This window comes from Bombina bombina, chromosome 12, assembly GCF_027579735.1.
Source record: "Bombina bombina isolate aBomBom1 chromosome 12, aBomBom1.pri, whole genome shotgun sequence".
Classification (NCBI taxonomy): Eukaryota; Metazoa; Chordata; class Amphibia; order Anura; family Bombinatoridae; genus Bombina; species Bombina bombina.
In genome coordinates, this window is record NC_069510.1 from 110398643 (window position 1) to 110412801 (window position 14159).

Consider the following 14159-nt stretch of genomic DNA (forward strand, 5'->3'; position numbering starts at 1 on the left):
TTCATAAGTCTGATGAGGAGGATATGTCGGGTAAAATCTGTGAGGGTAAAATCTCAGATTCTGACAGTATAATTCCTTCATCTGATGCTGAAGTAGTAACCTTCAGATTTAAGCTTGAACACCTTTGTGTATTTTTAAAGGAGGTTTTGGCTACTTTGGACAACTCCGATACTCCTATCATTTTCAACCCTAAGAAATCTAGTAAACTTAATAAATACTATCATATTCCTTCCACTGTGGAAGTGTTTCCTGTTCCAGACCATGTAATGGATATTATTTAACAGGAATGGGAGAAGCCAGGGATACCCTTTTCCCCGTTTCCTGTCTTTCAAAAGATGTTTCCTGTCGCTGACTCCATTAAGGGGCGCACGGTGCCTTAAGTAGAAGGGGCCATTTCTACTCTGGCTAAGAGAACTACTATCCCTATAGAGGATAGTTGCTCTTTTAAGGATCCAATAGACAAAAGCTAGAGGTTTGTTTGCAGAAATGTTCATCAAGGTCTCCAATGGCAACCTGCAGTTTTTATTGCCACTGTGTCTAGTGCGGCATCTTATTTGTGCGACGACTTGTCTGATTCAATTTTGGTAGAGAGTGACTCCTTTGGAGGAGATCCAAGACAGAATTAATGCTCTTAAGCATGCCAATTCTTTTATTTCTGATGCTATCATGGGAGCCAAGATATCTGGCTTTGCTATGCTAGCCCGTAGGGCGTTTTGGCTAATATCTTGGTCATCTGGTACTTCCTTACAAGGGTAAGACCTTGTTTGGACCTGGTATAGCAGAAATAATTTCTGATATTTCTTGTGGAAAAGGGTCTTTTCTACCACAAGACAAGAAGAGTAGACCTAAAGGACGTCAAAACAATTTGGTTCCATTCGTAACTTCAAAGGGAAGTCTTTCTCTTCCTCTTCCAAACAGGAACAGTCCAAGTCTTCTTGGAAAACCAGTCAGTCTTGGAACTAGGGAAAATAATCTAAACCCGTCTAAGTCAGCATGAAGGGTTTGCGCCTGATCCGGGATCGGATCAAGTGGGGGACAGACTTTCTCTGTTTTATCAAACATGGATATGAGATGTCCCAGATCCCTGAGCTGTAGACATAGTATCTCAGGGTTACAAAATAGAATTCAAAACTTTTCCTCCCAGGGGCAGGTTCCACCTCTCAAGATTATCTGCATTCCATATAAAAAAGAGAGGCAATCTGGAATTGAGTTTGGGACCTTTCTTCCCTGGAAGTGATAGTCTCAGTTTCAGTCAGGGAACAGGTTCTAGGATTCTACAGTTGTATGCAAGTAAGTTTAGGCACCCCTGACAATTTCCATGATTTTCATTTATAAATAATTGTGTGTTTGGAACAGCAATTTCATTTTGATCTATCAAATAACTTAAGGACACAGTAATATTTCAGTAGTGAAATGAGGTTTATTGGATTAACAGAAAATGTGAAATATGCATCAAAATGACATTAGACAGGTGCATAAATTTGGGCTCCCTTGTCATTTTGTTGATTTGAATACCTGTAACTACCTAGCACTGATTAATTGGAACACACAATTGGTTTGGTGAGGCCATTAAGCCTTAAACTTCATAGACAGGTGCACCCAATCATAAGAAAAGGTATTTAAGGTGGCCAATTGCAAGTTGTTGTTCTCGTTGACTCTCCTCTGAAGAGTGGCAACATGGGGGCCACAAAACAACTCTCAAATGACCTGAAAACAAAGATTGTTCAAAATTATGGTTTAAGGGAAGGCTACAAAAAGCTATTGCAGAGATTTAAGCTGTCAGTGTCCACTGTGAGGAACATAGTGAAGAAATGGATGACCACAGGCACAGTTCTTGTTAAGACCAGAAGTAAAATATTGGAGAGGCAAAGGATGGTGAGAATGGTCAACAACAGTCCACAGACCACCTCCAAAGACTTACATCATCATCTTGCTGCAGATGGTGTCACTGTGTATCGTTCAACAATTCAGCGTATGGGAGACTAATGTGGAAGAAGTCTTTTCTGCACAAACCGAGTCGCTTGAGGTATGCAAACGCACATTTAGACAAGCCCGCTTCATTTTGGAAGAAAGTGCTGTGGACTGATGAAACAAAGATTGAGTTATTTGGTCATAACAAGGGGCGTTATACATGGCGACAAAAGAACACAGCGTTCCAAGACAAACACTTGCTACCCACAGTAAAATTTGGTGGATGTTCCATCATGCTGTGGGGCTGTGTGGCCAGTGCCAGTACTGGGAATCTTGTTAAAGTTGAGGGTTTGCATGGACTCCACTCAATATTGTCAGGGTTTTTTCCTGACTTGTTTGCCATGTGCTGCTGGCAGCCATTTTACTCACCTCTCTTGCTGACTTTGGTGCATTCTGGGAGATGCTGCTCACTTCCTGTACTTCCTTTTATGGCCAGACTGGTTTACATCATCCATGTGAGACAGGATGCAGTCTCAGAATTGTGATGTCATCACTTGTTATTTAAAGGGCCTTTGTTCAGTATGCTTTGCCCTTGCGTTGTCTCAGACCTGTTTGTGAGAGCTCCTGTGTATTACCTGGCTGTCTGACGTCCCTCCTGGTTCCTGATCCCTGGCTTGTTCCTGACTCTGCTGTTCTCCTTGTTCCTGATTCTGGCTCGTCTGACTACTCGCTTTGGCTCCTGACTCGAATTGTCTGACTACCAGCTCTAGTTTTGACTCCTGGCTTATTTGACTTGTGGACTTTTTATTATTTTTTGCTATTAATAAAGGTGTGATTATTTTTGCACTTCTCGTCTCAGTCTGATTCCTGGCACCCTGACAAATATCCGCAGATACTTGAGAATAATGTTGAGGAATCAGTCACAAGGTTGAAGTTACACTGGAGCTGGATATTTCAACAAGACAACGACCCAAAACACTGCTCAAAATCTACTCTGGCATTTATGCAGAGGAACACGTACAATGTTCTGTTCTGAATATCATTGAAAATCTGTGGGGTGATTTGAAGCAGGCTGTCCATGCTTGGCAACCATCAAACCTAACTGAACTGGAGATGTTTTGCAAGGATGAATAGTCCAAAATACCTTCATCCAGAATCCAGACACTCATTACAGGCTATAGGAAGCATCTAGAGGCTGTTATTTCTGCTAAAGGAGGCTCTACTAAATATTGATGCGATATTTCTGTTGGGGTGCCCAAATTTATGCACCTGTCTAATTTCGTTTTGATGCATATTGCACATTTTCTGTTAATCCAATAAACCTCATTTCACTACTGAAATATTACTGTGTCCTTCAGTTATTTGATAGATCAAAATTAAATTGCTGATCCAAAAACCCAATTATTTATAAATGAAAATCAGGGAAATTGTCAGGGGTGCCTAAACTTTTGCATACAACTGTATTTAAATCTGTTCGTGGTTCCCAAAAAAGAAGGAATTTTTCGTTCTATTCTGGACCTAAAGTGTCTTAACTAGTTTCTCAGGGTAACATCCTTCAAAATGGAAGCCATTCGTTCCATTCTTCCTTTGGTCCAAGAGGGTCAGTTCATGACGACCATAGACCTGAAGGATGCGTATCTTCATGTTCCCATCCACAGGGATCATCACAAGTAAACTCTCATACAGAGATCTTGTTGTCTTTTCTACGTTCCAACGGATGGAAAGCGAATCTGGAAAAGAGTTCCCTTGTTACAGCTACAAGGGTAGTTTTCTTAGGGACCATAATAGATTCCCTATCTATGAGAATATTTCTGACAGAGGTCAGAAAATCCAAGGCTCTTTCCTCTTGCCTCTCTCTGCATTCTACTGTTCGGCTATCAGTGGCCCAATGTATGGAGATAATTGGTCTGATGGTCGCTTTCATGGACATCATTCCCTTTGCTTGATTCCATTTGAGAGCTCTGTAGTTATGCATGCTCAGACAATGGCACAGGGACCGTTTGGATCTGTCTCAGAGGATAGATCTAGATCAGTTGACAAGAGACTCTCTTCAGTGGAGGCTTTCTCAGGAGCATCTGTCTCAGGGCACATGCTTCTGGAGATCTTCCTGGGTGATTGTGACCATGGACGCCAGCCTGCTGGGCTGGGGAGCAGTCTGCGACTCGTTATAGGCACAGGGACTATGGACTCGGGAGGAGTCTGCTCTCCCCATAAACATATTTGCGTTGAGAGCGATTTACAATGCTCTTATGGCTTGACCTCAGTTGTCCTTAGCCTGGTTTATCAGGTTCCAGTCGAACAATTTCACCTTGGTGGCTTTCATCAACCAACAGGGGAGAACTCAGAGTTCCTTAGCCATGAAGGAGGTTGCTCAAATTGTTCAGTAAGCGGAAGTTTACAATTGTTGTTTATCTGCCATCCACATTCCAGGAGTGGACACCTGGGAGATTTCCTGAGCAGACTATTCATCCTGGGGAGTGTGCTCTCCATCCGTAGGTGTTCTCCAGGTTAATCCTCAAATTGGGGATGCCGGAGTTGGATCTGATGGCGTCTCGGCAGAACGCCAAGCTTCCAAAGTATGGTTCAAGGTCGAGAGACCTGCAGGCCGCCCTGATAGATGCTCTGGCATTTCCTTGGGATTTCAGTCTGGCATATCTGTTTCCTCCGTTTGGTCTACTTCCACGAGTCACTGCTTGTATCAAACAGAAGAGAGCATTGGTAATTCTAATTGCTCCTGTGTGGCCTCGCAGGATCTGGTATGCAGAACTAGTGAAGATGTCATCTCTTCCACCTTGGACGCTGCCTCTGAGGAAAGACCTTCTAACTCAGGGTCCATTACTTCATCCAAATCTCGTTTCTCTGAAGCTGACTGTTTGAAGATTAAACGCTTAGTTCTGTCTAAGCGTGGTTTTTCTGAGTCGGTCATTGAGACCATGATTCAGGCTCGCAAGCCTGTTATTAGAAAGATTTACCATAAGGTATGGCATAAATTCCTTTATTGGTGCGATTCCAAGGGCTACTCTTGGAGTAGGGTCAGGATTCCTAGGATTTTGTCTTTTCTCCAGGAAGGACTGGAGAAAGGATTGCCAGCTAGTTCTCTGAAGGGTCAGCGGGAGCGCGCAGTGCCGATACGTAAACAGCGGGTGGGACCGCTGTTTACGTAATATGGGGAAGAATAAGCAAACAGAGAGTGGGAGGAGCGGGTAAGTGAATGATCGATAATTGTTATATAAAATAACATTGAAATAATAAATTTTATTAAAAACGGATTGTGGCGGTATGCTTTATCGTATGATTCTCTACAACAATATATTATACAATCTGGAAAAATTTACATTCACTTTAACCTTGTTCTTAAAGTTTTGCAGCAGGCTCCGTTTGAGCCATTGCATTTCATAGATATTAAGTTGTTATCTTGGAAGGTTTTGTTTCTTATTGCTATCTCTTCTGCTCAGAGAGTCTCGGAACTCTCGGCTTTGCAGTGTGATTCGCCTTACCTTATCTTTCATGCTGATAAGGCGGTTCTTCGTACTAAGTTGGGTTTTCTTCCTAAAGTGGTTTCAATAGAAATATTAATCATGAAATTGTAGTTCCTTCTCTATGTCCTAATCCTTCTTCTCATAAGGAACGTTTGTTGCACAACTGGGATGTTGTGCGTGCTCTAAAATTCTACCTACAGGCGACTAAGGATTTTCGCCAGTCCTCTGCCCTGTTTGTTTGTTTCTCTAGAAAGCGTAAAGGTCAGATAGCTACAGCTACTTCTCTTTCTCTCTGGTTGAGAAGTATAAATCGTTTTACTTATGAGACTGCTGGTCAGCAGCCTCCTGAGAGAATTACAGCTCTTTCCACTAGGGCTGTCTCTTCTTCCTGGGCTTTAAAAAATGTAGCTTCTGTGGAGTAGAATTGCAAGGCTGCAACTTAGTCCTCTCTGCATACTTTTTCCTTATTTTACAAATGTAATACTTTTGCCTAGGCCGATTGTTTCTTTTGGGAGAAAGGTTCTTCAAGCGGGGGTGCCTTCTGTTTAGGTCTGCCTGTCTTGTTCTCCCTTCCTAGTCATCTCTGTCCTCTAGCTTGGGTATTGGTTTTCACTAGTAATTGATGAAGTCATGGACTCTCCATATCTTAGGAAAGAAAACAAAATTTATGCTTAACTGATAAAAATTTCTTTCTTTACGGATAAGGAGAGTCCACGACCCCACCCTTAATTTATTTTAAGACAGGTATTTTTTTACTAAATCTCAGGCACCTCTGTACCCTGTGTTATTCCTTTTTTCCATTTCCCTTCGGTCGAATGACTGGGGATTATGGGAAGGGAAGTGATCTCTTTGCCTCCTCCTGCTGGCCAGGAGTGATATTCCCACTAGTAATATCAGCAGATTCAAAATATACCATTATTATATGTGTATGTATCATCAGATTTAAAAAATAGCACGTATAATGTGAAAAAAGTGTATTTTTTTACTCCTGACTAAATAAATAATAGTATGTAATTTTATTTTTCTAAGCTCTATCATCAAAACTTGTGTGGATAAATATTTGTAGTAGGTAACCTGTCTGGAACATTTCACTGTTTTCTCCCTTACTGTTTTATTGCAGGCATGCCAATTTGATAAATTATCAAAAACAGCATCTTAGAATTTGTTGTAGTTTTCAGCAATTAAACAGTTCTAGCCACCTGAGAAATTAAAATGGGGTACACAAAGCACACATATGCAGAAAGTACACCCCTTAGTGCATCAAATGAGGGGCTACAAGTATTTCTAGCATGGATTTTGGGTGTGCAGCAATTAATGGAATAAGTTGCATTGCCAACTAATTCCACTTATTACATTGTCTATTTTTGTGCTAGCAATACATGTTTCCCCTCATTTGATGCGCCAAGGGGTTTTCTTTCCAAAAAAAATAACTTTATTTAATCTATCTTAATTTCCACTTGGAAAATTGAAATATGGTACACAAAGCACACATTTGTAGAAAGTACACCCTTTGGCGCATCAAATGAGGGGCTACATGTATCTCTAGCACATAATTGAGGTGCACAACAATTAATGGAATATGGTGATTTGCATAAAAAAACATTTTTCTTAGCAAAGTCATATTCCACTTATTATTACATTGTCTATATTTGTGCTAGCAATACCTGTGACCCCTCATTTGATGCGGCTTGTTGTGTACTTACTAGAAATATTTAGTTTATATATCGTATGCATCATTAGTAAAGGAATCAGAGTCTGAGTTCATAGAGACGTTTCACCATAATTCTCTTTACAAAATAAATAGATATTTTTAAAGCAATTATGTCGCTAGAAAATATATAATTTTTGTTGCAAAAAATAAGCTTCTGTGAATTCAAAATACAGAAATTTTGAAAGATGGAGAGAACTGCATAAAAAGGGTGTTTCACTCACTTATTTGGTATTTTTTTAAATCGCATTCCTCTACCATTTATTAATTTGTAACCACATTATCCAGATGATCATGGGATTACAAATATAATATCGGTTTGTATTGTAAAAGAGAATGCAACATTTCTCAGCTAGGTGATCACTGTGGTAACGCTGTTTACCACGGTGATCATTTAGCCATAGTACTTTAACTGATATTTATTTTTAAAAAATAAACAAGTTTATTTTTATAAAATGTATTTTAGAGGTCTCTAGACAATTTTGATCTTTATTTATGTGCCTTGAGAGACCCCCAAATCTTTTTTTTTTTTCACTTTTATAAATATTTTTTTATTTTTTTTATTGTTCACCCCAAACACTTATACCATTGGAAAGGGTAGACGATTACCTCCTTTCCAATGGTGGGTCTTGGGGGTCTGTAGCTGCTTAGATGCCCAAGATACAGGCATCCAAGCAGCATGCCCCCATCTCCCTATAACTGACAATTATCCGTTTTAAATAAAGTTGTGTGATGACATCATCGCGTCATTGCGCGTGACGTCACTGCATGTAACGTGAAGCCCCGGCAATGCCTGTGAGTATCGGGGTAGGAGTGGATGGGGGTCCTTAGACCTTCATCAAGTTGGGGGAGTGCAAGTGATGGCTCTGAGCCGTCGTTAGCACCTGAGTGGGAAAATTTGCAACGGCTCAGAGCGTTAGCACTCACTCAAGGGGTTAAAATCACATGCTCTGAATTATGAAAGAAAAAAATTGGTTTTCATGTCCCTTTAAAAAGATTGGTCTCCCATAAGTTTTCCCAAGGCACATACTACGTGTTACTGTGAACACATGCTTCAAGTTTACTGTCCCTATACATAACCAATTGTTAGTAGTAGTACACGCCTAAATCATGGAGAAATTCATTTTTGTGACCTTCAATGGGTTGGCAGAAGGGTTTATTTTGGCTTTAGTCTAGTTTTAATGTAGTGTAGGTTGTTATTGTTATTAATATTATAATTATTATATAGCTTCCATGACATGGACACAGCCGGAGACCACAGGTGAACCCCCACAGCCCCGACATGGACACATTATGGCGGCAGTAGGTACAAGGCTGTTTGTGCATGGCGGAATGGCAGAGGAAACATTTTTCAGTGATACTTTCTGCATCGACACAAGTAAGTGTCAACTTAAACTAATCTGTGTATGTGCAAAAATATAGTGATAAAACATAGGTTTACTTGCAGATATACTGAAGTGGGAGTGTCTACAAGTGAAGGGAGATATCCCCCCTGCCTGCGCTGCCCACGCTAATGTGGTCTGGGAAAAGTACATTTACATCTTTGGTGGCATGACGAGTATGGGGGCTATAGACAGTATGTACAGATACGATACAGGTATGTGAAAGTAAGGGGTGTTTTTGTCTGTCATACCATTTGTCTCACCTTTTTCTCTCTCTTTCTCGCTTTTTCTCTCCTCTCCTTCTTTCTCTTTCTTTGATTTACTCTCTGTCTCTTATTTCTCTCTTCCATTCTTTCTCATTTTCTCTCTCTATCAGCTTTTCTCACAATCCACATAAAAACAAAAGGGTCTTTCCCAACCCTACACACAACTGTCCCCAAAGTCCTTTAGGGCCAAACACATGAAAGCCAAACTCTTTGCCAGAGGCCCTTGCAGTGGAAGAATAATTGCTTATTTCATTTCTGTGGGGAGTTATGTGCCAGATAAGTTTAACCATAATGTTGTTTCCTTTAGCTATAAAATACATATTCCTCCCTTCTGACCACCAGGTTTCTCTCTTCTTCAGATCTTCTTTTTTGTTCAGCCTTTCAAGCCACAGTGCAGGATTTCCGTCTTGCAAGAGTCATTTATCCTGCCCTCTGACATGAATGGGATCGATAATGTTATTCAAAATTCCTGTTGGATTTCCATCCAATTCTAGATGCCAATACCCTTTTGAAAGCTATAGAACCCAGGTCTACAACTGACAGGGAAAACATTTACCTACATATGCCTGTTCATCTCACTCAGTATAGGTTTTCTTCGTTTTGCCTGTAGTCACCAACATTTTTGGTTTGTGGCCATTCCACCTGATCTAGCCTCAGGCCCAAAGGTATTCACTAAGATCCCTAATTCTCTACTAGACATGCTGTGGCTACCAGAGATTTGTTTACACTTAAGTAAAAAAAGAATTATTGTTGGAAATCTAATCACATTTATTGATTTGTTCGTTTAAAAACATGTTCAATGCAGACTGGCCATAGTGCACCTAATGAGTTTCACCTAGAGCCTTACTCATAGATGCTTGGAATCACAACTTGCTGTGTACATATTTAAAAGCTAGACCAGGCCACCATTGGATAGTTACAACCCACCTGACCTGCTAAAACACTCTATTAAGGTGGACTTAAAATAATACATAAACATTGTTGCAAATAATATTACAAGAAAACATTACAAAGCTTTATAAAAAGATATATATAAATACAGGTCATATATTTTGATTTATATTAAGGGTGTGATTCACTTGTTATGTCTCTTCATTGCTTACCCTACTGCTGAATGTGGTTTCTACAAATTGTATATATGACCTATATTTATCTTTTGATATAGCTTTGTACTGTTTTTGTTGTCATATTATTTGCAACAATGTTTATGTACTATTGTAAGTACACCTTAATAGATTGTTTTAGCAGGTCAGGTGGGTTGTGACTATGCAATGGAAGCTTGGTTTAGCTTTTAACTATGTACACAGCAAGCTGTGAATCCAAGCATCTAGGAGTAAGGCTCTAGCTGAAACGCGTTAGGTACATTATGGCCAGCATCTTTATCAACGTCTTAACCTACAGTTCAATAAGGGCCCATAAAACCGCTTTGCTGCGGTCTTTAACAACATTGGTAGATACATTCCCAATCATCTCCCAGATCCCTTCTATTGGGGCCTTCTTATTGGTAGTATTTTTTTACAAATGCTATGGGCAAGAGCAGGTTAGTAACCGTGGTTACTGATTATTTCACCTGTGCTCTAGTTAAAGGGACATTAAACACTAAATACATGCTAGATAGAATGATGCATTCAAAGAAAAGATTAGCCCATGACTAACATGAAGATGTATTTTTTAAACTTTCATTAGTTGTTTAAAAAGTGACAAAATAAGTGTAAAGTTTTAGTGTCTATAAAACACTGGGAGCTGCCATGTTGTAACTTGTGTTACCTTCTCTGCTGTGGCCAATTAGAGACAGTTATAAATAGGTCATTAGAGTGTGCAGCCAATGGCTGTGCTGGATTTAACAGTGTTCTGCACTTCCATTTCTAACAGGAACTGAAAAGCTCACAATTTCAGAATGGAATTACAGGCAAAGAGGACAAAATAAATAATGAAAGTATATTGCAGAGCTGTTTTATTATATACAATTTATCATTTTATATTACCATCTCAAAGTGTTTAATGTCCCTTTAAGATATAATTAATATCTGGCCTGTTTAAGGGACAGTCTAGTCAAAATTAAACTTTAATGTTTCAGATAGTCTGCAATTTTGAACAATGTTCCAATTTACTTTTATCATCAAATTTGTTTGCTTGGTATTGTTTGTTGAAGGCTAAACCTAGCCAGGCTCATATGCTCATTTCCAAGCCCTTGAAGGCCTCCTCTTTTGACAGTTTTTAACAGCTACGCAGTTCATGTGTGCCATAGAGATAACATTGTGCTCACTCATGTGGAGTTATTTATGAATCAGCAGTGATTGGCTAAAATGCAAGTCTGTAAATAGCACTGAGATAAGGGGGCAGTCTGCAGAAGCTTAGATACAAGGTAATCACAGAGGTAAAAAGTATATTCATATAACTGTTGATTATGCAAAACTGGGGAATGGGTAATAAATGGATTATCTACTTGTAACTTTTTCTTGTTTAAAAAGATAGACTGTTCATTTAAGGTTCTGTCTTAAATTATCGTGAACCACTGCTTACTGGGGTGCTTCTGAAAGAATGGATTGCCCATAAAACAAGGAATGCATGACTGGTGCATCATTTACAATAGTTCATTGCCATCATAGTTGTTACTAGCCTTATAGTCCGTGCCTAAATGTATCCGTTTTCTACCTTTCTGCAGATACACAGTGCTGGTCACAGATGAAGTTCAACTCCCCTGGCCCCGCTGGGCGTTTAGACCATTCCATGTGTGTCATTCCCTGGAAAATACGGACAGAGCCTCCAAAACCAGAACTTTGTGAAGTCAAATTCAGTGAGGACACTAAAAAGAGCTGTGCGGATGAAAACCAAACAAATGAAGAGCAGCAGGTCCACCTCTGCCTAATATTTGGTGGAATGAATACAGAGGGAGACCTGTTCAATGACTGCTATGTAACTAAACTGCAACATTAATATATTTTAAAGATGAATGGACTTAAATTGTTTATGCAACTAGCAATATAGGTTAAAATAAAGTTACAAATAAATAATTTTATAGCTTCAGCTTTTCATTAACCTTTATACTGCTCCAATTGCTTGTACCAATGTTAACTATAAATTAGTCAACTCCCCTTCCTCTAAAGGACGATGCCGGATTGCCAGAGTTCAAATCTGATGGGGGTGTTGGATAAGAGATTGTAGATTTTAAATATTACGTATATGAATGCCTTGTTAGTGGGTGAAATTTGCTTTCTACTAGAGAAGATGGCAAAGGCTGGAACCTAATGGATTTCAACAAAATGCCTGATTAAATAATTTAAACGAAATCTAAAAACGGATGACAGGAATGTTTTTGAACATAGACCTTTTACTAAATATGGTTGCTTCAGCTCTGTAAGACTTTTGTCAGGGTATTATTATACATATATATGATAAGATAGAATAATGAATTTATATAATGAAATATTAAACTTGGATATTGTTTGACCATTGCTAAATACATTCATTTGTATTACAGTTCTGATGTCAAGAATTGACACAAAAAACTCACATATTTTGGTTTGGGGCCTGACTTGGAATAACTCTCTGTTAGAAAGAGAGAAATACCTCTGTGTTTGTGATACCCTGTTTGCAAAAATACCTTCACGTATGACTTTGGAAAACTCTGATTGAAAAAGCTTAACTCTTATATTGATCATCTGGTAAAGTATCGCAGTCTAATACTTTTAAAAGTGTATATTTTTCGTAGACTTTAGCAAAGATATTTTTATAGCCATAGTTCAAGTGTATTTGCGATTTAATAGGTACTTTATAGTTGTAAACTAGTATTAAATAGACCAGTATATTTCATATATTAAATACACTAGTGTTAAGTCAATTATTATTTAGAAAAGGATTAGGCATTAATATTCACAAATTATTATTTTTTTTCACTGTGATATCTCTTAGGAATTACACTAGTCATTGTGGCTTAATTTGATATTTCATGCTATTTCATATATTAAATATACTAGTGTTGTCAATTATTATTTAGGAAAGGATTAGGTATTAATATTCACAAATTTATTTTTATTCACTGTGATATCTCTTAGGAATTGAACTAGTCATTGTGGCTAAATTTGAACTTATTTCTTACTATATTTTGAATTGATAATTGTGTAGCAATCTCTGGTTGATTATTTGAAGTATAAAATGACTAGTTTGGATAATATAGTGAATTGTATTCCCTGGACGTTTAATTAAATTTGTGGGAGTTAAGCTAAGATTTTACTGTGAGATTTGGATATAACGTTAAATAAGCTATAAATTGGATTGTTTAATATTTATGGCTAACTACAAATGGTTCTTGTAAAGTTTAATGGTAATATTTGATATTTAATTAATTTTGAGTTAAGGTTAATTTATAGATATATTTCGTCCATTCATGGGATAATAGACTATCTATTGAATAGTAATTAAAGGGATACTAAACCCAATTTTTTTCTTTCATGATTCAGATAGAGCGTGCAATTTTAAGCAACTTTCTAATTTACTCCTATTATCAATTTCTCTTGTTAAGTGTATCCAGTCCACGGATCATCCATTACTTGTGGGATATTCTCCTTCCCAACAGGAAGTTGCAAGAGGATCACCCACAGCAGAGCTGCTACATAGCTCCTCCCCTCACTGCCATATCCAGTCATTCTCTTGCAACTCTCAACTAAGATGGAGGTCGTAAGAGGACTGTGGTGTTTTATAGTTAGTTTATTTCTAAAATCAAAAGTTTGTTATTTTTAAATGGTACCGGAGTGTACTGTTTCTCAGGCAGTATTTAGAAGAAGAATCTGCCTGCGTTTTCTATGACCTTAGCAGAAGTAACTAAGATCCTTTGCTGTTCTCACATATTCTGAGGAGTGAGGTAACTTCAGAGGGGGAATAGCGTGCAGGTTTTCCTGTAATAAGGTATGTGCAGTTTAAATATTTTTCTAGGGATGGAATTTGCTAGAAAATGCTGCTGATACCGAAGTAATGTAAGTAAAGCCTTAAATGCAGTGATAGCGACTGGTATCAGGCTTATTAATAGAGATACATACTCTTTTAAAAGTGTATTTTAAAACGTTTGCTGGCATGTTTAATCGTTTTTTACATATGTTTGGTGATAAAACTTATTGGGGCCTAGTTTTTTTCCACATGGCTGGCTTGAATTTTGCCTAGAAACAGTTTCCTGAGGCTTCCCACTGTTGTAATATGAGTGGGAGGGGCCTATTTTGGCATTTTTTTGCACAGCAAAAATTACAGACACAGACATCCAGCTTCTTCCTGCATGATCCAGGACTTCTCTGAAGGGCTCAAAAGGCTTCAAAAGTCGTATTGAGGGAGGTAAAAAGCCACAGTAGAGCTGTGGCAGTTGTTGTGCTTTTTCAGATCCAATGGATAAAAAATTGGAGGGTTACCTTAAGAAAATGTTTAT

At 38.5% G+C, this 14159-nt stretch overlaps 1 protein-coding gene across 1 annotated transcript in view; it reads left to right on the plus strand.

Annotated features, from left to right (window-relative positions):
* Nucleotides 1-11760, plus strand: part of RABEPK (Rab9 effector protein with kelch motifs) — a 30626-nt gene extending 18866 nt beyond the window's left edge. Inside the window, exons 6-8 of the mRNA XM_053696206.1 lie at nt 8327-8476; nt 8546-8695; nt 11412-11760. Of these exons, the coding sequence (XP_053552181.1) occupies nt 8327-8476; nt 8546-8695; nt 11412-11683 (572 nt within the window). The 3' untranslated portion in view covers nt 11684-11760. The remainder of the gene's footprint in view (nt 1-8326; nt 8477-8545; nt 8696-11411) is intronic.
* Nucleotides 11761-14159: the final 2399 nt, after the last annotated feature.